This window comes from Mustela putorius, unplaced genomic scaffold (assembly GCF_011764305.1).
Source record: "Mustela putorius furo isolate JIRA1106 unplaced genomic scaffold, ASM1176430v1.1 tig00003834_pilon_pilon_pilon, whole genome shotgun sequence".
Lineage (NCBI taxonomy): Eukaryota > Metazoa > Chordata > Mammalia > Carnivora > Mustelidae > Mustela > Mustela putorius.
The window spans coordinates 58,310,019-58,333,214 of record NW_025421987.1 but is presented as its reverse complement, the minus strand read 5'-3'; the positions used below and the strand labels follow the sequence as shown (position 1 = coordinate 58,333,214).

General features: G+C 35.3%; 1 protein-coding gene across 2 annotated transcripts in view; it reads left to right on the top strand.

Moving 5' to 3' along the window:
* DHX36 (DEAH-box helicase 36) overlaps positions 1–23,196 on the top strand; it is a 53,151-nt gene that overhangs the window by 17,732 nt on the left and 12,223 nt on the right. For both annotated transcript variants that reach the window (XM_013057734.2, XM_004755591.3), the window contains exons 9-17: positions 780–861; positions 5,133–5,273; positions 5,533–5,635; positions 6,008–6,095; positions 9,391–9,446; positions 11,117–11,181; positions 11,921–12,064; positions 14,651–14,768; positions 15,416–15,514. In XM_013057734.2, the coding sequence (XP_012913188.1) occupies positions 780–861; positions 5,133–5,273; positions 5,533–5,635; positions 6,008–6,095; positions 9,391–9,446; positions 11,117–11,181; positions 11,921–12,064; positions 14,651–14,768; positions 15,416–15,514 (896 nt within the window). The remainder of the gene's footprint in view (positions 1–779; positions 862–5,132; positions 5,274–5,532; positions 5,636–6,007; positions 6,096–9,390; positions 9,447–11,116; positions 11,182–11,920; positions 12,065–14,650; positions 14,769–15,415; positions 15,515–23,196) is intronic.

Here is a 23,196-nt window from a genome sequence, read left to right as displayed (position 1 = left end):
GAGCTCTATTTAAATATAAATATTTAAATATAAATATAAATATTTAAATTCTTATATTCAGCTTGGTTGACCTTCAGAGACCCGTGAAATTAGTTGATTGTATTATGTCTTATTTTTTGTGTGTGCAGTGAACTATTCAGAGCTAACATTGAGTAACTTGCTCAGACTTGGGAGAGGCAGAGCTGTGATACCACTTCAGATATTTTGATCTGTGATGCAGTGTTGTTCTTTGTCTCTAGTGCGTCCTGCTTGTTTTGCTTGGTATGAAATACTAAGTAACATTAAGTAACAGTACTAGGAGACAGTTATTTTAACTGGTGATTCTAGAAAGTAGGTAACACTTCAATATTTCATTATTGTCTTGTTTTGATTGCTTTTTCTCTTTTCCTAATTCTGGGGGCCATAGGAGTACTGCTTCTTAAGTTGATTTCAGTAAAACTTGGGTTCTGATGGTACCATCTTGGCTAATGATGGGGAGGAAATAGACCTCAAGTAATGAGTTTTGAGTCCAACTTAAAGTGCTCTATTCTTTGTATTTTGGGTTACTTTGTAGAACTCTGAGGTGTGTGTACAGTTTGTAGCAGTAAAATGGTAGTGAACAGTAGACTGCTAGTTCATTAAACTCAGTATGAAAAAATAGGGTAGAACTGTGAAAGTGCCAGGACCATTTCTGAACTTAAGAAAGAAAGAGAGTTATTGGCTTCTTTCTTGTCTGTTGATTTTTTTTGTTTTTTTTTTAAACATTTGAGTACAGATTTATCTTTTGTCTGCCATAATAGGTAACTGTCCAATGATACACATACCTGGTTTTACTTTCCCGGTTGTGGAGTATCTTTTGGAAGATATAATTGAAAAAATAAGGTAAGTAAATATTAGGAAATAAAAGAGATGTAAAAATATTAATGTGTCACCTTTTGTTCTGTCAATCTTTACTCTCAGAAACTCTTTTTTAGCCACTTCCAAGACCCATTGTTTTTGGTTCTTTTTTTATATCGGTGATTCCGAAACTGGGTTGCACATTAAACTCACCTGGAGTCTTTTAAAGTCCAGATGCCCCATTTTCACGCCCTACCAAAATTACATTACAAAGTCTGGGCTGGTAGCCAACCATCAGAGTTTTTTAAGGATCCCTGGGCAGCAGAGTTTGGGAGTCTTTGTCCTTAGTGCTTAAACGTCTCTTCTGATTCACCTACCTGGTTTTCATTCTTCTTTGCTGGCTTCCATTGCCTATCTTTTTTAAATAGGATTTCCTCTGAGGGTTCTTAATTATCCTTTTCTCAGTCTTTTATGGTTTCACTGTGAACCTATTTCCGTGACCATAGTTACATATTTTCACAGCTCTCAGAACTGAAGCTCTATATGAATATTAAATTTGGAATCTGACTCTGTACTCAATAGCATTCTAGTACATTAGATACCCTCAACCTCACATTTTTTCAACTAAAAATGTTATACCCAAAGTTAAAATAAATGGGTCTTTCAGTGGTTACTGGCATGATTCTCCCACCCCTTGTTTAAGTTGTAAATCAAAAGAGCTAATATCAAGCAGTTAAGTACCAGAATATGTTACCTGCTTTACATGCTTTAGTAACTAACTTAGTCTAAATCATTCTGTACTCCTGCCTGCCCCACAACACAAACCTGAGAGCATTCTCCTTGAACATGCCTTCTTGTTTTTATTTCTTCTACTTAAGGTCTTCATTATCTCTTCTGTACTTAAAGTTCTTCTTTTGGCACTTTTGTGTTCACTGTCACATACATAGTTTTCTACAAAATCTGGTTAAGTGCCCATTCTTCCCCTAGTCATGCCTCTTGAGATTTCTCTTTCAAAACTTGTTTAAGGACCTTCAGTTTTAAAAACAGTTCTTAATATTCTATTTATTGAGGGAAACCATTTGTATTTAGAAAACTATATGTGCTGTAATCATAAAACTAAAAACTAACACTCATTCACAATGACTTTATCATGACTTGAGAATAGTAATAAAACCTAGAACTGCTTTTTATCTTCCACAAAGTTGATACTAAATTAATTTAAACTAGGACTTTGTTTTCCTAAATCATTTCCCTAAATTAATATAGTTGTCAGTTACGGCATATATAGGTAGATTGATAAATTTAGAGAAAAACTTGTTTAAGGACTTCTGTGTTTTGTCATGGCCTATAGCAGAATACCTCAGCTGGTATGCCCAAATTATTGATCCCTTCAATACCCAGGCCATTAGCTACCAGCAGCCTCCTCTAGGGGACTATACCAAATTATATTTGACTTTCTTGATGAGAGAAGGGTTGGGAAAACACAGCCTGTAAGATCGGGTTCCAGTTCCTTAGCTAGTCATCGCGAGGTTCTTTACAATCTGGCCCCATCTTTTTCTAGCCTTATGCATCTCATGGCTTATGCATGCTAAATGCACCATTCCCTAATATGCCAGCCAGTGCCCTTTCATTCAAGCACTTTATGCTTTATTACATGCTGTGTTCTCCTCTTAGACTTACATGTGCCACTCTCTCCTTCCTTTATATATATAAACTCAGTTATGTAATTATAAATCCCAGCTTCACTGCCTATTAAGCCTTGTCTTATTCCTCCTCATCTGGACTCCTATATCACTTTTATCATCTCTCTTATAATATTTAACATATTGCCATGTAGTGTATATTTATATTTGCTTCTAACACTAGACTACAGATTTTGGGAGGTCAAGAATTTTGTCCTGTTCATCTCTGTAACTGCTGCACAGTATAGTGCCTGGCCTGTAGTAAACATGGGAATAAATACATAGACCGATGTAGAAATACAGAGGATTGTCACTGGTCACTTGAGATTTTTCAAGGTCACAGCTTGCTTGTTATGTGAAAAAAACAGGAAGTAGTAGTGGTAGTGGGAAGGTGAAAACAAAGATTCTACAGCATATTCTACATGGAGAAAAGCTGAATTTTGTGTGCACATTTATTTATCAGATTCTTACTATATGTCTTGCATAAAGTTTATGTGCACTAGGGTCTGAGCATAAACAAGGAAAGACTTGGTACATATCTTCAGAGCTTATATGTGGACAGACACAGAAGCTGTCAGGCAAAGTAGCAGCAGAAGCAAAGTAGTAGCGGAAGTAAAGAATATATTGGAAATGAGATTATATAGCAGGGATAGACTGGGCAAGTCAGGAAAGCAGTGAAACTTGGAGTAGGAAAGAGGGTAATGTATATGTCAGAGAGGGTAGAACATATAAAAGTATGAGAGAGTATCTTGGTCTCTCATGCTCTGGTTTTGTCATCAGTAAGCTTTATTGTTGCATTCCTTTGATTCCACCATTTGTCTCACTTCCTACTGTGGCACATTTACCAGTTGTTTTCTAATAGAATAACAGGTGACAGCTTGCCAGCAGTGAGCGTGAAGTTTCAGGAGACGGTTCTCTGAAGTTATTAAATGATGAATTGCGTTCTTAAGCTCCCTGGAAGGCAGGGAATGTTCAAAGAACTGTAGCTGAAGGAAGGGTCTGTTGAAGAAAAGAGATGGTGTCTGTGCACTTGTCATTCCCTAGTCAGTCCTAAGTGGGGAATTGAAGGAGTATAGTCCTTCGACAGAAGTTTTCAAGAGAAGCTCTCAGCAGTCCCTTCCCAGAAGAAGAGCTGCACTGTAGGGATGTAAGAGGGAAGGAAGCAGGGTGAGATGATACAGAGGATTGTCACTGGTCACTTGGGCTCTGGGGGGTTGAAGGTTACCTCTGTTTTTTGGAACTGTGGGAAAGGAGGCAACTGTGGGTCCATCCTGCTGACTAGGACTAATCTCTGTCTCAGGTTGCCCTACCTCAAGTTGATGCCTCTATATGTATCGAAGACTTAGGGGAATCCTGGGTCACAGGTACTGAATATAGGGAAGGGGATTAACACTTTCTGGGTGCCTACTATGTGTCAGGCACTGTGCTTTATTTTATTGTATTTTTCTTTTGTTCTCGTGCCTGTGTAATTATAAGAGTTTTAATTTCTCAAACAAGCAAACCGAAGGGTAGAGGCATATACCTTGTCCAAGGTCACACAGGTAATCAGTGGCAGAGCAAGGACAGTATTCCAGTTCTGTCTAATTCTAAAGACCATGCTCCAAATCCCCCTTTTGGATCTAGGTGCTCTCTTCCTAGGCAAACTCGGAGGGGTTTTGAAGTTCAAGTGCAGTTAGTTTCTTTTGTTTTGTTTTTTTTTTGTCTTTTCCCACCCCATGCCTCTCCAAACCCACTTGAATTAGGTGGCATTCTTAGGGAGATGCACCTCTGTTTTTAGCAGTCACTATGGCATGATGGAGTCATGGCATAATACTGGACTGACACATAAGAGTACTGATTCTGGCTCTACTATTTAGCTCTGACTATAGGATGGAGCAGAATTAAGATAAATTATCTGAATTTCCTGGGGCACTAATTAAAATTCTAGATTAGCAAACCCCAGCCAGACCCACTGAATCCTAATTACAAGGGATTGAATTCAGGACTCTATATTTTTATTTATTTATTTATTTATTTATTTATTTAAAAGATTTTATTTATTTGACAGAGATCACAAGTAGAGAAGCAGTCAGAGAAAGGGGAGGGAAGCAGTCTCCCCACTGAGCAGAGAGCCAATGTGGGGCTTGATCCCAGGACCCTGAAATCATGACCTGAGCCAAAGACATAGACTTAACCCCCTGAGCCACCCAGGTGCCCCAGGATTCTATATTTTATAAGCTCTCTGTGGGATTCTTATGTGCACTCAGGTTTGGAAATCCTGTATTCAAAATCTGAGTATTCCACTAGGCATTTACTGTTATTTTGGACTTAGGTTAATGTTAACTTTGTAAACTTGAAAAGTAAAAGTGACTCTAGTATTAACTTTTTTTTATTTTGTCTGCTAATAATGATGATCTAGAGGTTTTTATATACTTTGGCAGATGGTTTTATATACTTTGGTTTTATATACTTTGGTAGACATCTAAAATGTCAGATCTTATAAATTAATGAGTAGTTGGTAAACATTTAATTAGCTTTCACTAGAAAGCATAATGAAAATGTTCTTTAAAATCCAAATGTAAAAAGTCATAGATATTTGCTAAAACCAGAAGAGTTTCCAAAAAGTGAAGCTATTTAAGAATGTTTTTATTTTAGATATGTTCCAGAACAAAAAGAACACAGGTCTCAGTTTAAGAGGGGTTTCATGCAAGGGCATGTAAATAGACAGGAAAAAGAAGAAAAAGAAGCAATCTATAAAGAACGCTGGCCAGATTATGTAAGGGAACTGCGAAAAAGGTGAGTGGGTTTTTTGGGGGTTTTTTTGTGTGTGTTATGTTTTGTTTTAATTTTTTACAGCACAGGAACTGAATAACTAAAACAAAAAAGCAGAGTTTGTCTTCTTGAACTTGTTCATAACTGTATTCCAGTAATTCTTTTCTATATATTAATTGTTTTTCCACGTTTGCCAATTGAGTTAATTTTTAGGATTTTGTAGCAAGTTGAACCTTAGGAAACTTTATCAGGTGTTTGATGATTTTCTGTTTAACTTTGATAGGTATTCTGCAAGTACCGTAGATGTTCTGGAAATGATGGATGATGATAAAGTTGATCTGAATTTGATTGCTGCCCTCATTCGACACATTGTTTTAGAAGAAGAGGTTAGTTTATTGCTTTTTGGTGATATAATTTTAATTGTATTAATATAATAAGACCCTGAGGAAAGAAAAATAATTTTCTTAAATGCTTTTTAAAAATAGCATATGGAAGAAACTGCTTTAACACCAGAAATAGGAATCTCGAAATAACCAAGATTTAGGCTTTGATCTATTTAAAAGAAAGAGTAAACAAATGAAATATCTGGATTGTAAACCCTGTTTTTTAAAAGTGACCTTGTATTCTTCAGTTATAATCAGTAACTAAATTTCTTAAGCTAATAAAATTTTAATGAAGACTTAAATATGTACAGAAGTTTACTTTTATTGTGTTTTGTTACATGATTTTTTTGTAATCATTATTTCCCCACCATACAGGATGGTGCAATATTGGTCTTTCTACCAGGCTGGGACAATATCAGCACTTTACATGATCTCTTGATGTCACAAGTGATGTTTAAATCAGGTATTACAGAAATGTATTTTATTGCAACTCCCAAGAATAGTACTTAAGTCATATGTAACATGGTTGTTTTCTTTTATTTCTAAGACTATTGCTTTGAAGGCTGCCTTACTATAGGAACTTGGTGGTCTTAAGCCCAGCCTCGGTTTTTTAAAAACTTAGATCTCTCTCTCTCAAAATAAAATTCTAGGTCACAAGATGAAGGTGTTAGGTATATGGTAAAGTTCTTAATTTGGTATTATAAGAATAGTTCTGCCCCTTTTCCTAAATTTGCCTAATAATATTGAGCCCTTAAAGTTAAGCTGTTGGAGCTCGAGGTGTTTTTTCACTCAATGCTGCACTTCGGCAGAAGCATAGGTTGAATTTTATCTCCTATCCCGGAGTTTCTCAGCTCAGACTGTACAACAAAGTCAATCATTAGTGGTGCTGCTTTAAAATTCGGATCCTCAAATCTATGAATGTGACTTGAACATCTGTAATTCTTAAAAATTCCTCAGGTGAGGAAAGATGGGATTGGGAGGGAGACAAACCATAAGTGACTCTTAATCTCACAAAACAAACTGAGGGTTGCTGGGGGGAGGGGGTTTGGGAGAAGGGGATGGGATTATGGACATTGGGGAGGGTATGTGCTTTGGTGAGTGCTGTGAAGTGTGTAAACCTGGTGATTCACAGACCTGTACCCCTGGGGATAAAAATATATGTTTATATAAAAAATAAAAAATAAAGAGAAGACTATTTAGAAACTTAAAAAGAAAAAAAAAATTCCTCAGGTGATTCTGATGCTTTAATATCATGTTTGAGAGACAAAATCTCTTAGGTTTTAGAGAAATACGTGAGGCCATTTTTCTCCCATAAAATTCGTCCAGAGCATTTTCAGGAATAATTACTAATACCAAATTGGTAGAATACAAAGCAAATTCTGTTTGGTATTTGATAGTTCTGACTCTAATCTTTTGAAGTGTTTTGACACATTTTTCTAAGACACTAAAGATATTTTGGTCTAATTGTATTGGCTGAAATAGTAAAGCTGTATTTTTTATTCTTTGTTAAATCCTACTATAGTAATGCCTTTGAGACATTATCTGTAATTAAAAGTTACTTGCTATTCTCTAGTTGAAAAATGTTTTTATTTGATTACCATGACTTCTCTGTAATGAAATACTGATTTCTCTTTTCCTGGTCAGTGATAACCTTTCTTTATAGAAAAGCCGTAGTCATGATTAAACAGTGCAATTGAATTTTTTTTTTTTAAACTGGAATTTTTTTTTTGGGCTGAACCTTCTAATGTTGGCCCTCTCTTACCCCCAAAATAATTGCTACTGTATGATCTACTTCCAATTTCAAAAAACATGAGTGTATGTATTTACCAAGAAAAATACAGGGAAGATATACCAAAATTTAATACTATAATTTCTGAGGAAGTGTGGAAAGGGTACGATATTATAGATTACTGTAATTTTTATTAGTTTTCTAAAGAAGGAGGTATTAATTTATACTTTGACTACTAGCTCAATTCTTTTCTTTCCAAAGTTTAACAAGAATGTTTTTTTTCTCAAGTTAAGTTTTAAAATTTAGGTTTAATAATCAGCTATACTGTTAGCCATTGTAGAAAGGTCAAAAAATTGTTCTAACTCCATACTGATTGAAAGGTAAATCTTGAAACCCAATTTACCAAATGTTTACCAGCTTTCTTACTGCCTAAGTGTGGATTCTGTTCCCACTGACTACTATAGTTGTGCAATATCAGCAGTCTAAATTGTGTTTGTCCCAGTTACAGTCTTCAACAGAATTATTTTTATTTTCAGTGTTTCACCTGGCTGCTGATTTTTTAACTTGTAATGAAACATTTAAACTTACAGAAAGCTTGGAGTCTCATAATGCACATTATACTCCATTGATTTCTCTAGAGGCAACAGTTATTTTTGTGATCTAATTTTTTCCTTTTCAAAGTAAATTGCAGCTATCACGTTATCTCAAAAAATATATGCATCTCTAAAAATAGACAATTTTCTCTATAACCACAATACCATTATCATACCTAACTCTTAAACATATCTAATAATCCAATCTGTAGTTAGATTTTCCCTGCGAAGTGTTTTTTATAACTAGTTCATTCACACTACAGAAAAACTTAAACCAGATAAGTCTTAATCTAGATAATCATTTCCGTACCCTCTTCACTTTCTGCATGGTAATGTCTTGTGGAAAATACTAGGTCCACCTAGACTTGATTTGTCTGAATCTGAATCCTGCTAGTGTCATTTTATTTGATCCTTTCTTACCTATACTTTTTATAAACTGGAAATTATATCTTAAGACTTTATCCAATTCGAGAAATATTTTTGGCTTGAGTATTGATTGAGTTGATGTGTATTTCATATTGTTTGAGAGTAAGTAATTCAGAGCATCCTTTTTAACAGTGTCAGTTGCTTAACCACTTTTTACTACTTTTGAAGATTTGTAACCCTTATTCAGAGGGGCCTAGAGAGTCTGGGGACATCATATCTCCTTTGAATAGCAATTGTGGTTTTTTTTTCTGGGGGGAAATACAGCTATCTTGAGTCATTTGGACACTGACTAGAGATTTAAGTGAGGTTGCAGTTTTTTGTAACCGTAGATAAGCATGAAATCTACCCTTGCTTCCTTAACACGCCCTTAGTTCCATCACTGATACTACACCAGACTTTCTCCCTAATAGCTAATATCCACGAACGGACTGAGTTGTTTCATTTTGAAACTTTAGGAATATGATTTCTTACATTTTTAATGAAATTGTGTTTAAAAATGTGGTTCACCTTTGGAATGCATTATATTTAGTCAGTGCTGTTTCTGTTATTTTTTAGCATAAAAATGGGCATGGAAATTAGGATATTTCCTAAGTAATGTGCTGTAAAAAAACCATATTCTCTATTAATTAAAATAGTGAGGATCATCCAGAGTCTACAGACTTACATTCATGTTAAAGCAAAATTTTCTGGTCTTCAATTAGGTGATGGGAATGGAGTTAGTGATGTTTTTCTAGCATAATTTGAAAAGATTGCTTCTAAGCTTAAGCATTTTTTAGGAATTTGGGGAATATGCTTATCAGTGTGCAATAAATTGACAATAAAATGTGAGCAAGAACTTGTTGGAGCACCAAGGAAAGAAGAAAATAAAAAGAAAAATTTGCCCTGACTATACATAAGAATATAAATAAGAGTTACATGGCTTAGCATCTCAACTATTGTTCTGTGTCTGTCTGCTGGAGCTTTTCTGCAGCTATTTATCTTAAAGTTTAATTTTCTTTTTAAATTTTCAGACAGGTTTCTTATTATACCCCTACATTCACTGATGCCTACAGTTAACCAGACACAGGTAGTATATTCTTAAATTTATTCACTCTCTGTCTTTGAAATTGAGGCAAGCTTTAAGGGCTGTTTATTGTATGTTTTATTTTCTCTTGTTTTTTGAAGGCAAATTTTCTAGTAATCCGTATATATAAAAAGTACTTCTTTGAGAATATTTGTAGATCAGTCTTCAGGGGATAATTGCACAAGAACTTGAATAACTGAGGGATATTAACAAACACTAGTTTTGTCAACATCAGGGAAAAGTTTAAAGATTGATTTCACCAATAACTTGTTTGGGTTTCATTTACCTGTGACCTACTAAAGCTTGATGTTTGAGATTTTTTATTTAATAGAATTAGTATATTTGTAGGCATGAGATTTCCTATTTTATCAATAATATATCATTATAGTTTTGAATGTGTTCTTTCTTTCACATTCAGGGATATCCCTAGTTAGAATACAGCTGTGTTCTCAAAGGCAAGATAGTTTTCAGGACTGCAGTGTCTGTAGGCCCAGGTAGAATGAGATTAATCAGAAGAAAATCTGTCTTCCCTTCTAGTTTTTCCACTTCTTTTCTAAGAATATATCAAGACAGGGGCAGCTGGATTGCTCAGGTTAGTTAAGTGCCTGACTCTTGATCTGGATTCAGGTCATGATCTTGGTGTTGTGAGATCAGGCCCCAAAGCGGGTTCTGCCTTGAGCATTGGGCTCTGCACTGAGCGTAGAGCCTGCTTGATATTCTCGCTCCTTTGTTGTGCGCATGCGCGCTCGCGCATGTGCCCGCATGCTCTTTCTCCCTCTGTCTCTCCCCCCAAAAAAAATAAATAAATAAATAATGACCTTTTTTATGGAGGCACTTTTAACGTGTTTCCTGCTGATACCATAGTCTAAGGCTTAGCCAGTTTAATTGGATAGAATGTACATACCTAAAGGAAGATAGTAAAGAGAGAAGACTCTTAATTCCAAAGACCAGACAGAACAGTGTACAATGTGGCAGTGCTTCCTCTCAGACTCCATAATAGCAAATTATGTATTCCTTTGCTAGTGATTACATGACTAGATTGGAAAACATTTTCTCTTGATTATCATTTTTATAAATGAGACAGATTTATGCATTTCCTTGCCTTATAGCCAAGTGGTACTTGACTGTATATCTTCTACTTGGCTGGCTTTGTGAAGGGTGCTGTTTGTAGGAGTCAGCATTTGAAGATTTTTTTTTTTTTTTTAAGTTTAGTCTGATTTCAAAAGCTTATATACAGTTTACAGCCAGACATCCATTCTGTTGAGCTTGGCATTTGCCTTGGTGGTTGGTGCCTTTACCCATACAGTTTTGGATAATTCGTAGTTCCTATTGCTAAACTAAACTCTGTCTCAGAAGTTTGACCACAAAAAGACATTTATATTTCTCAGCTTTTGTTGATAAACGATTCTGTAAATTCAAATAATCATATTGCATTTGAAATCTTGTTTGTGATAAGGTTCCAAAATCTGGGAGGTTCAGTTTGTTTTACCAAAAAGGAATTTTATAGTATTGAAATGATGTATATCTATAAAATGTATCTACATGTATTAGATGCATATGTAAATGAACACAGAATGCTAAAAATGACAGTATCTGAAGTACTTTTTCTGACTGAAAATATGCTGTATTAGAAATTAATTACTTTTGGGGTTTTGATTTATTTATTCTTACAGGTATTTAAAAGAACCCCTCCTGGTGTTCGGAAAATAGTAATTGCTACCAATATTGCAGAGACTAGGTAAATATCAGCTACTGATGATTGTATTTTTTTGAGCCCAATAAATTATTCACACACCTTGGACTCTTTCTCTCCCAAAGATGCTTCATAATTTTTGTACATAAAGTTGTTTTAATTTAGTCATGGCATTGAGCATAGGTTTTTGGTTTTGTTTTTTTAATCCTGTAATGGTTTAGCCTTCTTTACAAACAGCCTTTTTAATGTTTTGGTTTGGTTTTTGTTTGTTTGTTTGTTTGTTTGTTTGTTTGTTTTAGCTTTCTTAAAGAAGCCTGGGAGTTGAGGTCAATTTTGGTTTTGCCTTTTTCTGGTTGGAAGTCATGTTGTTTGATAATCAGTTGTGAATAGCCTTTAAAATTTGTTGTATTCCCTTGGAGGTATTAGTATGTCCATGCAGTTATTGAAACATTTTTCTGTGGAAGCTGATATTAAACCATGGCACTTAGACCCACCAAGCTAAGTACAAAAGTCATCAAGTAAGCTGTGAAGTTTGACCATGGGCAAATAAATTCCTCATGTGATCTGTTGAATTGGCTGCCACTGCAGCTCCTGATGCTGCTTATACAGTTAGGTGCTCTATCCCTGTCCTATTGGTAAATGTGGGAATATTGGTGAGAATCCCAAACTGCTAATGGTATTTTGACCAATAAAAAATTCTTTAAAATCCTGGTCTGTAGGCCCTGTTCGAGGTTATGTGCTTTTGATGTATTTTTAATATTTTATACATCTATTTTCCAAACAGCATTACCATAGATGATGTCGTTTATGTGATAGATGGAGGAAAAATAAAAGAAACACACTTTGACACACAAAACAACATCAGTACAATGTCTGCTGAGTGGGTTAGTAAAGCTAATGCCAAACAAAGGAAAGGTCGAGCTGGAAGGTAAGATGGAATCTTTGTCTGAAACATAGTTTCTTTGGAAAAATACCTGTCAAGTTTTCTATTTCATGATTTTTCTACTCTTAATTCTTCAACATAGTTAATTAAAATTTTTATTCTTAACTCTGTTACGTATAATTTTAATTTTTTAAGCACATATTACTAATAATCATGATAACTAGTAATAATATTTGAATGTCATGGTATCTCCTAAGTACTTTGTATGTATTAACTTGCTTAATCCTTGCTACAGTGTAATGAGGTAGGATATTGTCCCCATTTAAAGGGTTTGGAAATGAAGGTATAAAAAAATGAAAAGTGGAGCGCCTGGGTGGCTCAGTGGGTTAAAGCCTCTGCCTTTGGCTCAGGTCATGATCCCAGAGTCCTGGGATGGAGCCCTGCATCAGGCTCTTTGCTCAGCGGGGTGCCTGCTTCCCCCTCTCTCTGCCTACTTGTGATCTCTGTCTGTCAGATAAATAAAATCTTTGAAAAGTCACACAGCTGTGTAGGCAGCAGATTCATGATTTGAACCCAGCAGTCTAGTTCCAGTGTGGGCTCCTAATCCTGTCCTTTACAGCTATACTGGTTTTTCATTATTAGTTACCAATGAAAACACAGATAACATACCTTTTCCCTATTGATGTGGTGGTAGCGTAAGAAATAAAAACGTCTCTGTTTCAACGGTAGGAAAAATAATTTGCCTTTAACAAAAATAATTGCACTTAAAACTGTTTTGATGCATACTTCACAGTATTTTTACACCCTTATTCATCTGAGTGGTAGAATCCTGTCTGGAATTATAGAAGAGAGTTTTCTCTTTTGCCTCTTACAGGTAGAACAAAAAGATTTCCACTAATTTTTGATCTGGAATTAAGTAAGGAAAGGAGAATTAAAAACACTTTATAGATCATTTTATTTGGAAGAAAATTTTATAGATTATTAATGCTTTTACATTTGTACATAGTAAAGCTCTGACTCATTTGCTGTAATCTTTGCAGATTATCCCATTATAATTTGGAGACAGTTTATTAGATTATAAGGTTGGTGCTCTTGAGGCAATGTCCTGACTTACTCTAAGAATTGTACTTTTCTGATCAGCTGTTGGAGGATAACTTGATTTCAGGTTCCACCAAGACTAAGGTTTTCTCATGCAGACTTAATTAACACCACTGGATACTGATTCAAGAAGTATTCACTGTTTGGTATACTTTTATATGTGAATAGTAAACATATTAGCAGAAATTAAAACAGTTACAGAAATAAAGTAAATGAAGTATTACATTTCATATAATTTCATATAATTTCCACTAGCTTGGTAGAAGTTAACTATAGATTTACGTTGTTTTAATTCAAATGGACAGTAGTTCCTTGTAGAATCTATAGATTCTATAGAATCTAAAGATTCCTTTAGCAAAGCCTGATCAGTAATTATTTTGAAGACCAGGGCAAACTATATTAGGGGGTCATCAGTGGGGGCACTCTTAGTTTCTGTGCACACATTTTATGTGCACACATTTTTTTTTTTTAAAGATTTTATTTATTTGTCAGAGAGAGTGAGCACAGGCAGACAGAGACAGAGTGGAAGGCAGAGTCAGACGGAGAAGCAGGCTCCCTGCGGAGCAAGGAGCCCGATATGGAACTCCATCCCAGGACGCTGGGATCATGACCTGAGCCGAAAGCAGCTGCTTAACCAACTGAGCCACCCAGGCGTCCCTGCACACATTTTATTAATAGGTGATGAGTCTTTATAGACTTGTGACAGAAATAGCTAAGGTTTTTGGAATTTATTTTTATTCCTGTAGGAAAAGGACATCCCCTTTCTTGAGCAGCAAGATCCCATAGAAATATTTGTTCAGCTTGAAGATGTGTGAATACCTTGGACCTCTACACATCTGTCCTTAACATTGTCCAGCATTCACATCACTAATGAAAAATTTAACAATTAAAAAATTTCCAGGGGCGCCTGAGTGGCTCAGTGGGTTAAAGCCTCTGCCTTCAGCTCAGGTCATGATCTCGGGGTCCTGGGATCGAGCCCCACATCAGGCTCTTTGCTCAGCAGGGAGCCTGCTTTCCTTCCTCTTTCTGCCTGCCTCTCTGCCTACTTGTGCTCTCTCTCTGTCAAATAAATAAAAATAAAAAAAATATTTAAAAAAAAAAATTCCAGCATCCCTCTGAAAGTTCACTAAATAGCACATAGTTAAGTTTTTTAAATGCAGTAGATGGATTAAGGATTAATGTAATGCTAGGATTTGTTACATAATGTGATCACAGGGCCTATAGAAGTAAAAACCCCATTAGACTGCTGTTACTGTTACTACTAAGTATAGCAATCTGGAATTTATAAGTTAGAAATAGGGAACTACAGTACTGTTTGGGGAGGAAATCTATTTCTTAAAACTAGTACATAGGGATAGTGGATCTAGGGTTTTATAAAAACAGATGAGAAAGAATATGTGATAATAAAAATGAGATGTTAAGTAACTTTGTTATGCTGTACCTTACATGAAATTGATACTGGTTACTTTCTCTTCTTCCTGTTTTCTCTGGAGTTCTATAAAGTCATTAGTAATACTCTTATTTATTTTTTAGAGTTCAACCTGGTCATTGCTATCATCTGTATAATGGTCTTAGAGCAAGCCTTCTGGATGACTATCAGCTACCAGAAATTTTGAGAACTCCTTTGGAAGAACTTTGTTTGCAAATAAAGGTAAATTAGGTGGGAAAATTAAAAAAGTAAATGGGGGGTAAGGTTGTAATTTTCAACATTATTATAGAAGAAAGTAGCATATTATCTGTGAAGAAAAATTATTTCTATGCATTTGTCTCTTTTGTGATAGTAAACTGTTTTTAAACTTCCTTCAAAAGTTGATTAACCACGTTTTTATCATGTACACTCCAGAGCCATACTGCCTGTGTTTGAATCCCAGCTCCTCCCCCTGACAAGCTAGTTCTGTTAGTTGGCAAGTTGTTTAAATTAAGGTTTTATAAAATTCTTAGAACAGTGCCTGGCATATAGTAAGTGTTCAGTAAATGTTAGCTATGTGTACTATTACTGCATCTTATGGTGTTATTCCTCATGATAAACTTCTCCCCATTTTTCACCATCTTCTATATATTTTGATGCAATTAACCTTCTTATTTTGAAAATAGTTGGTAATCAATTATTTTGATTGACTGAAAAGTAGCTGAGATTTTAACCAGCTACTTTTCCCATCAATATAGAGTTGGTGAGTAATAGAAAGTAGTAACTTGAAAATCATGTATGGATTTGATGCTTTATTCAAGTGATCAACAGGCAGGACTAAACTGTTAATGTCAGTATATATATGTTTAATTATGTTTGTCTTCCCCCAGATTTTAAGGCTAGGTGGAATTGCTTATTTTCTGAGTAGGTTAATGGATCCACCATCAGATGAAGCAGTGTCACTCTCCATAAAACACCTGATGGAACTGGTAAATTTTATTTTTAAAAAATTCTAACTTAGATTTATAATGTTAATGCACATAAGCCACCTGATTTTAAAAAATTTACTCTCATTACCGCAAGGTAGACCAGTGAATACATAGTGCCAGATCTGATTTACTCTTTGGCTATTCAGCTTAGTATATGAAATGCAAATTAGAAAGATTTAAAATCATAGTTTTGTGATAGTTTTATCATTCTGGGCCCTTTCCACTTTTTTTCATTATAGGCTTGTTTTAAAATTACGTGAAATCTTGAAATCTTTCAATTTACTGGTATTTGTCTTCATTTGTATTCTTCAAATGAATTTCGTTGGTTTATTGACTCTTCTGATTACCCTAATGTTTTTAGAGCTTTTGTCAAAATCAAGTAATTTAATGATGGTATGGTTCGACATCTTAAAGGCAGCTCTTGTATTTTTGAAAGAATATCAACAGGTGCCTCATACTCCCCTGCCTACCATTTTTATTCTTAGAGTTTTGTTTTGTTTTATTTTGTTTTGTTTTTAGTTGTTTTTTTGTTTTTTTGTTTTTCTTAATGAAGTCAGGGATTGACAAACTAGTTTCAGTTTCTTAGGCAAGTGACTACTAGCCATTCCTGCACAAGTTCATATTGAGAAGAGTCGCAGGACTGGCTGTGAGTTACTGCCCAGAGTGAGGAAAAGGGTGCTATACGGTAATGCTCAGAGTATTAAGAGAAAGTGGTTCAAGCTGTGTTATCCAGTAAGGTAGCCACTGGCCACATATGACAATTTAAATTTTGAAGTAAATTACAAATTCAGTGTCTCTAGTCTTAATTGTACATTTCAGATGCCCAGTAGGCCCATGTGGCTGGTGGATATTACATTGGACCACACAGAGATAGAACGTGTCAGTCACTGCTACAAGTTTTGTTGACTAGTACTGTGTTAGAGGTAGCTGAAGATGTACTTGACATATTTGAGTTTTATTTAAGCCATCTAGACAGTTAATTTTGAGAATTTGGGCCATATCAGAACATTGCAGTAACTTCTGAGATAAGTTGTTTTAATTAAAAAAGCATTATAATTTATCTTGTTGGAATTTGTATTACATATAGTGAGGTTACTCATATTTTAGGAGAGTAGCAAGTGCAGTTTTACCACTGACTTGTCTGTCTTCCGGTCTAGGCTTTTATCTAATAGAATAGGGCTTTGCTGCTTTTTTTATCTAATGGAATAGAGCTAGGTGGCAATTAGAAAATCAGTTTAACTATTTATGGACAACCAGAAGATAGCTGGACTCTGAAGACTGAATAGATGACTTCCTCTCTCTGAGCTAAATTGAAGAGCCAGTCTTAGCTGTTTGCAGACAACAAAATCATGAAGAGGGCAGCAAATCCTTGCTAACATTAAGTCTAAAGCCTGCATTTTGTTTTTAAGTTTATTTAAATTCCAGTTAATATACAGTGTAATACTAGCTTCCCATGTACAGTATCGTGATTCCACACTTCCCTACAACACCTGGTGCTTATCACTAGTGCACTCCTTAATCACCATCACCTGTTTAACATCCCTCCCACCCCACCCCACCCCACTCCCCACCCCACCCCACCCCCAATTCAGTAACCATCTGTTCTCTATAGGTAAGGGTCTGTTTCTTGGTTTGCCTCTCTTACTTTCTGTATGCCCTTTGGTCTGTTTCTTAAATTCCACATATGAGTGAAATCATATGATACTTGTCTTTCTCTGTCTGACTTATTTCACTTAGCACAATACTCTGGCTCCATCCGTGTCAAATGACAAGATTTCAATCTTTTTATGGCTGAGTAATATTCCATTCAATATATATGTACCATATCTTCTTCATCCATTTATCAATCAGTGGACACTTGAGCTGCTTTTGTAATTCGGCTATTTTAGATAGTGCTACAAATATTGGGGGTGGTGCATGTATCCCTTTGAATTAGTATTTTTGTATTCTTTGGATAAGTAAGTAGTAGTGTAGTGGCTGGATCACAAGGTAGTCCTGTTTTTAACTTCTTGAGGAAACTCCATACTGTTTTCCAGAGTGGCTGCACCATTTTGCATTCCCACCAGCAGTGCATGATGGTTCCTCCTTCTCCACATCCTCATCAGCACCTTTTGTTTCTTGCATTGTTGATTTTACCCATTCTGGCAGGTGTGAAGTGATAGATCATTGTAGTTTTGATTTGTATTTATTTGCCTGATGAGTGTTGTTGAGCATCTTCGCATGTGTTTCTTGGCCATCTGGATGTCTTCTTGGGAAAAAATGTCTATTCATGTGTTATGTCCATTTTTAATTGAATTATTTGTTTTTTGGGTGTTGGGTTTCATAAGTTCTTTATGTATTTTGGATACTAACCCTTTATCAGATACGTAATTTGCAAATATTTTCTGCCACTCCAAAGGTTGCCTTTCAGTTTTGATCATTTTCTTCGCTTTGTAGAAGCTTTTTATTTTTTATTAAGTTCCAGTAGTTCTATTTGTTTGTTTTATTGACATATAATGTATTAATTTCTTCAGAGGTACAAGTCTGTGAATCCTCAGGCTTACACAATTCACACGACTCACCATAGCACATACTCTCCCCAGTGTCCATCACCCAGCCACCCCATCCTTCCCACCCCTCTTCCCACCATCAACCCTCAGTTTGTTTCTTGAGATTGAGCCTTTTACGGTTTGTCTCCCTCTCTTGTTTCATTTTTCCCTCCGTTCCCCTGTGGTCCTCTCTCTTGTTTCTCAAATTCCTCATGTCAGTGAGAGCATATGATAATTGTCTTTCACCGATTAACTTATTTTGCTCAGCATAATACCCTCTAGTTCCATCCATGTCATTGCAAATGGCAAGATACCAGGTTTTTTTTGATGGCTGCATAGTTTTTTTTTTTCTTTTTGTTTCCCTCAAGAAGCATATTTTGTAAAAAAAAAAAAAAAAAAAAAAAAATTGCTGTGGCCGATGTCCAAGGGGTTACTGCCTATGTTCTCTTCTGGGATTTTTATGATTTCCTATCTCACATTTAGGTCTTTAATCTCTTTTGAATTTATCTTTTTGTATGATGTAAGAAAGTGGTCCAGTTTCATTCTTTTGCATGTTGCTGCAGTTTTCCCAGCACAGTTTGTTGGAGATACCATCTTTTTCCCATTGGATAGTCTTTCCTGCTTTGTTGAAGATTAGTTGACCATACAGTTGTGAGTTCATTTTTGGATTCTCTATTCTGTTCCACTGATCAATGTGCCTATTTTTGTGCCAGTACTATGCTGTCTTGATCACCACAGCTTTGTTTCATAGCTTGAAGTCCAGAATTGTGATGCCTCCAGCTCTGCTTTTCTTTTTCAAGATTGCTTTGGGTCTTTTGTGGTTCCCTACAGATTTTAGGGTTGGTTGTTCTAGCTCTTAAAAAATGTTGGTGGTATTTTGATAGGGATTGCATTAAAGGGTGTAGATTGCCTTGGGTATTATATATAAACAGTATTCTTCTAATCCATGAGAATGGAATGTTTTTCCATTTCTTTGCATCCTCTTCAATTTCTTCCATCAGTGTTTCATAGTTTTCAGAGTATAGATCTTTCGTCTCTTTCATTAGATTTATTTATTCCTAGGTTTGATAGAGTTGTAAACGTGATTGATTCCTTAATTTCTCTTCCTGCTGCTTCATTATTTGTGTATAGAAATGCAACAGACTTCTATATGTTAATTTTGTATCCTGCACCCTTAGTGAATTTATTTATCGGTTCTAGCAGGTTTTTTTTGTTAGAGTCTTGGGTTTTCTATATAGAGTGTCATGTCATCTGCAAAGAGTGAAAGTTTGGCTTCTTCCTTGCCAATTTGGATGCCTTTTATTTATTGTTATTGTCTGATGGCTGAGGCTAGGTGGTGAGAGAGGACATCCCTGATTGGTTCCTGAAGGTAGAGGAAAAACTGTTTTTCCCCTTTTAGGATATTAGCTGTGAGATTTTTGTATATGGGCTTTATTATGTTGAGGTATGTTCTCTCTAAACCTACTTTGTTGAAGATTTTTATCATAAACAGTTGTATTTTGTCAAGTATTTTTTCTGTATCTGTTGAAATGATCATATGGTTTTAATATTTTCTTTTTTTAATGGGTGTATCATGTTGATTGATTTGCAAATATTGAACCACCTGGCAACCCAGGAGTAAATCCTCCTTGATCATGGTGAATGATTTTTTTAAAGTATTGTTGAATTTGGTTTGCTAGTATTTTAATTGAGAATTTTTGGATCCGTGTTTCTCAGGAATATTGTCCTGTAGTTCTTTTTTAGTGGAGTCTTTATCTGGCTCTGGTATCAGTAATGCTGAATGAATTTGGTATTTTTCCTTCCTTTACTGTTTCTTGGAATAGTTTGAGGGTAGGTATCAACTCTTTAATTAAGTTTGGTAGAATTTGCCTGTGAAACCATCTGATCCTGTACTGTGGTTTATTGGGAGTTTTGGTTTATTTGTTTTTGTTTTTGTTTTTGTTTTTTTTAATTGATTTAGTTTCTTTGCTGATTATTGGTCTGAGTTTTCTGTTTCTTTCTGTTTCAGTTTTGGTAATAGTTGATGTATTTCTAGGAATTTTTTACTGGTTGTCCAATCTGTTAACATACAGTTTTTCATAACACCCTGTTGCAATTGTTTGTATTTCTGTAATAGTGGTTGTTACTTCTCTTCTCCCATTTGTGATTTTATTTGGGTCTTTTTTCTTTTTGATAAGCCTGGCTAGAGGTTTATCAGTTTTACTAATTTTTTCAAAGAACCAGCTCCTGGTTTCTTTGATCTGTTCTGTTGTGTTTTTTTAGTTTCTATATCATTTATTTCTGTTCTGATCTTTATTTCCTTCCTTCTGCTGGTGGGAAGCTTACATTTTAAAGAAGTAAGAAATTCCCAGTATCCTAAAAGGCCCCCTGCTACCCTTTCCCAATCACTCCACTGTCCCTTAGTCCCGAAGATAACCTCTATCATGACCTTAATGGTAATCACTTTACCATATAAGTGTACATTTCTTTAAAGAGCTTAGTTTAATTTGGTCTATTTTGTGAACTTTACATGAACTCATACAGGATATAAGGGATTTCTTTTGAAGGGGAGGGGTTTCTGGATTCTTTTAATATTGTGAAATCCATCTACATAATTGCTTTTAACTGAAATTAATTCAATTTCAGTTCTTTACTGTATTTTATTATGTGACTACTGAAAGACATTTGTCTTATTTCCAGTTTGAGGCTACTGCATATAATGCTAGGTATGAGTAATCTTCAGTATTCACTTTCTTGGTACACATATTTTATGTATTTTCATGGGCATAGACTTAGGAGTGAATTCACTGGCTCTCAAGGTGTGTATTCATATATATATATAAATATATATATATATATATATATATCAACTTGGGTAGATAACTAACAGTTTTCCAAAGTTGTCAAACCACTTGACATTCTGCTGGTGCCAGTGGTAGGTGAGAGTTCTCATCGCTCTAAAGTTGCACCAGTCCTTGGGAATCTTGTATTCTGAGGGTGCGGATAGGTAGTTCTGATTTGTGGTAGTTCTAGTTTGCATTATCACAATGAATTTGCCAACAGCTTTTTGTAGGTTTGTAGGTTTGCCTCTTCTTAAACTATTGATGCCTGCTTTTCTGTTACGGTGTAAGGAATTCATTTTTATACTTGTATCTCTTGATCTGAGCTTTTGTCAGCTGTGTATTGCATGTGCTTATGTTTTTGCTTTTTTACTTTTTTAATAGTGCTTCAATAAATAAATTTTAATTTTAATATAGTAACATATCACATATATCAGTCTTTTTTTTTATGTTAGTAATTTTTGTCCTGTAGTAAGCCTGTATCCCAGAGATAGAGTTAACTTGATTGTTTGGTCTTCCACATTTAGATACTTAATCCATCTGCAGTTGATTTGTGTGTGCATTTGGTAAGGTAGGATTCAAAATTTTTATTGAATCTGGATCACTTGACTAAATGCTGTTTATGGAAAAATTCATCCTTTCCTCTTTGTTCTATAGCTTTTATCTTAGATCGAGTGTCTGTGGATTTGTAGACTCTGTTCTGCTTTAGTGCCCTCATATGTGTTTGTTGAACCAGGCCATGCGGCCTTAATTAACAATACTGAGTCTTACCAAATAGGATCATGATTTATCCCATTCGTTTAGGTATTTAATCTCTCTTGGTATTTTGGTGTTTTCTGTGTAGGAGTTTTAGGAGTTTAAGATTCATTTCTCAGGGCGCCTGGGTGGCTCAGTGGGTTAAGCCGCTGCCTTCGGCTCAGGTCATGATCTCAGGGTCCTGGGATCGAGTCCCGCATCGGGCTCTCTGCTTAGCAGGGAGCCTGCTTCCTCCTCTCTCTCTCTGCCTGCCTCTCTGCCTACTTGTGATCTCTCTGTGTCAAATAAATAAATAAAATCTTTAAAAAAAAAAAAAAGATTCATTTCTCAGTAGTATTTTTAGATTCTACCATAACAAATTTTTCATTTTCTTATGACTCTGATATACAGAAATGAAACTGGTTTTTGTTTTGTTTTTAAAGATTTATTTACTTATTTATTTGAAAGAGAGTGTGGGTGCAAACACGGGAGAAAGGACAGAAGGAGAGAGGGAGAGAGAGAGTCTCAAGCAGAGCCCAATGTGGGGCTTGATCTCATGACCTAGGCCAAAATCAGAGCCTTGATTAAGGCTTAATGAACTGAGCCACCCAGGCACCCCTGTAAAGACAGTTTTATATATCCCTTTCCACTTATCTAGGATCCCTAGCACAGTGTTGAGCAGAAGTGGTATGATAGAATGCATTCTTAAGTTCCTATTCTTAGAGGGAAAGCTGTCAACAATTTGTTAAGAGCATGTTTATTGTTGTTTTTTTCCTTTTTTTTTTTTTTTTTTTTGTGAAAACTCAAATTGAGGAAGTTTCTATTCTTAGTTTACTAAAAGATTTTTATCTTTCATGGATAATTGATTTTGTCAGATCCCTTTTCTGCTTCTGATAAGATTATGAGATGATTTTCTTTTTCTTGCTTAATTATTAGTGATGTATTGGGTTACATTGATTTTTCAAATGTTAAACCAGCTTTCATTTCTGAAACAAATCTGACTTGCTAGGCTTCAGTTTGCCATTGTTTTGCTTTGGTTTCTCATGCATAAGATTATTCAGTAGTGTTCCTTTCTCCAAATGTCCCTGTCAAGTTTGATACCAAGATTATGCCAGGTACAAAAAACAAGTTTGGGAGCATTATATATTTTTTGTGTTTGTATTCTCTGAAAGAAATTTTTTAAGATTAAGGTTATTTCTGCCATATATGTTTAGTAAAGTCTGTTTCTAATGGGATACACATATTTTACAATTTTATCCTATTATTTTTGTTGATAATTTCTTGTATACTTAGTTATTTTAATTGAATACTTGATATTGTATTTACAGAATTCTTTGTAGATACAAATTTGAAGCTTGGGATGGTGATAACTTTCTCCAGAGAGGATTTATGTTGCTTCTGCGAGGAAAAAGAAGCCCCATTGCTGGGCTCACCTCCCTGAACTTCCTTTTCCCCCCCAAATTCTAGATTTATAATTCGTGTACTTCTTTTTTTAACTCCTCAGTGTCTTCAGCCAGCTTTTCTAGCTATATTCAGTGGGATGATTGGACCAAATTACCTAGGTAATCAGAGCAGTAGTCCACCTCCATTTTTCAGTGTT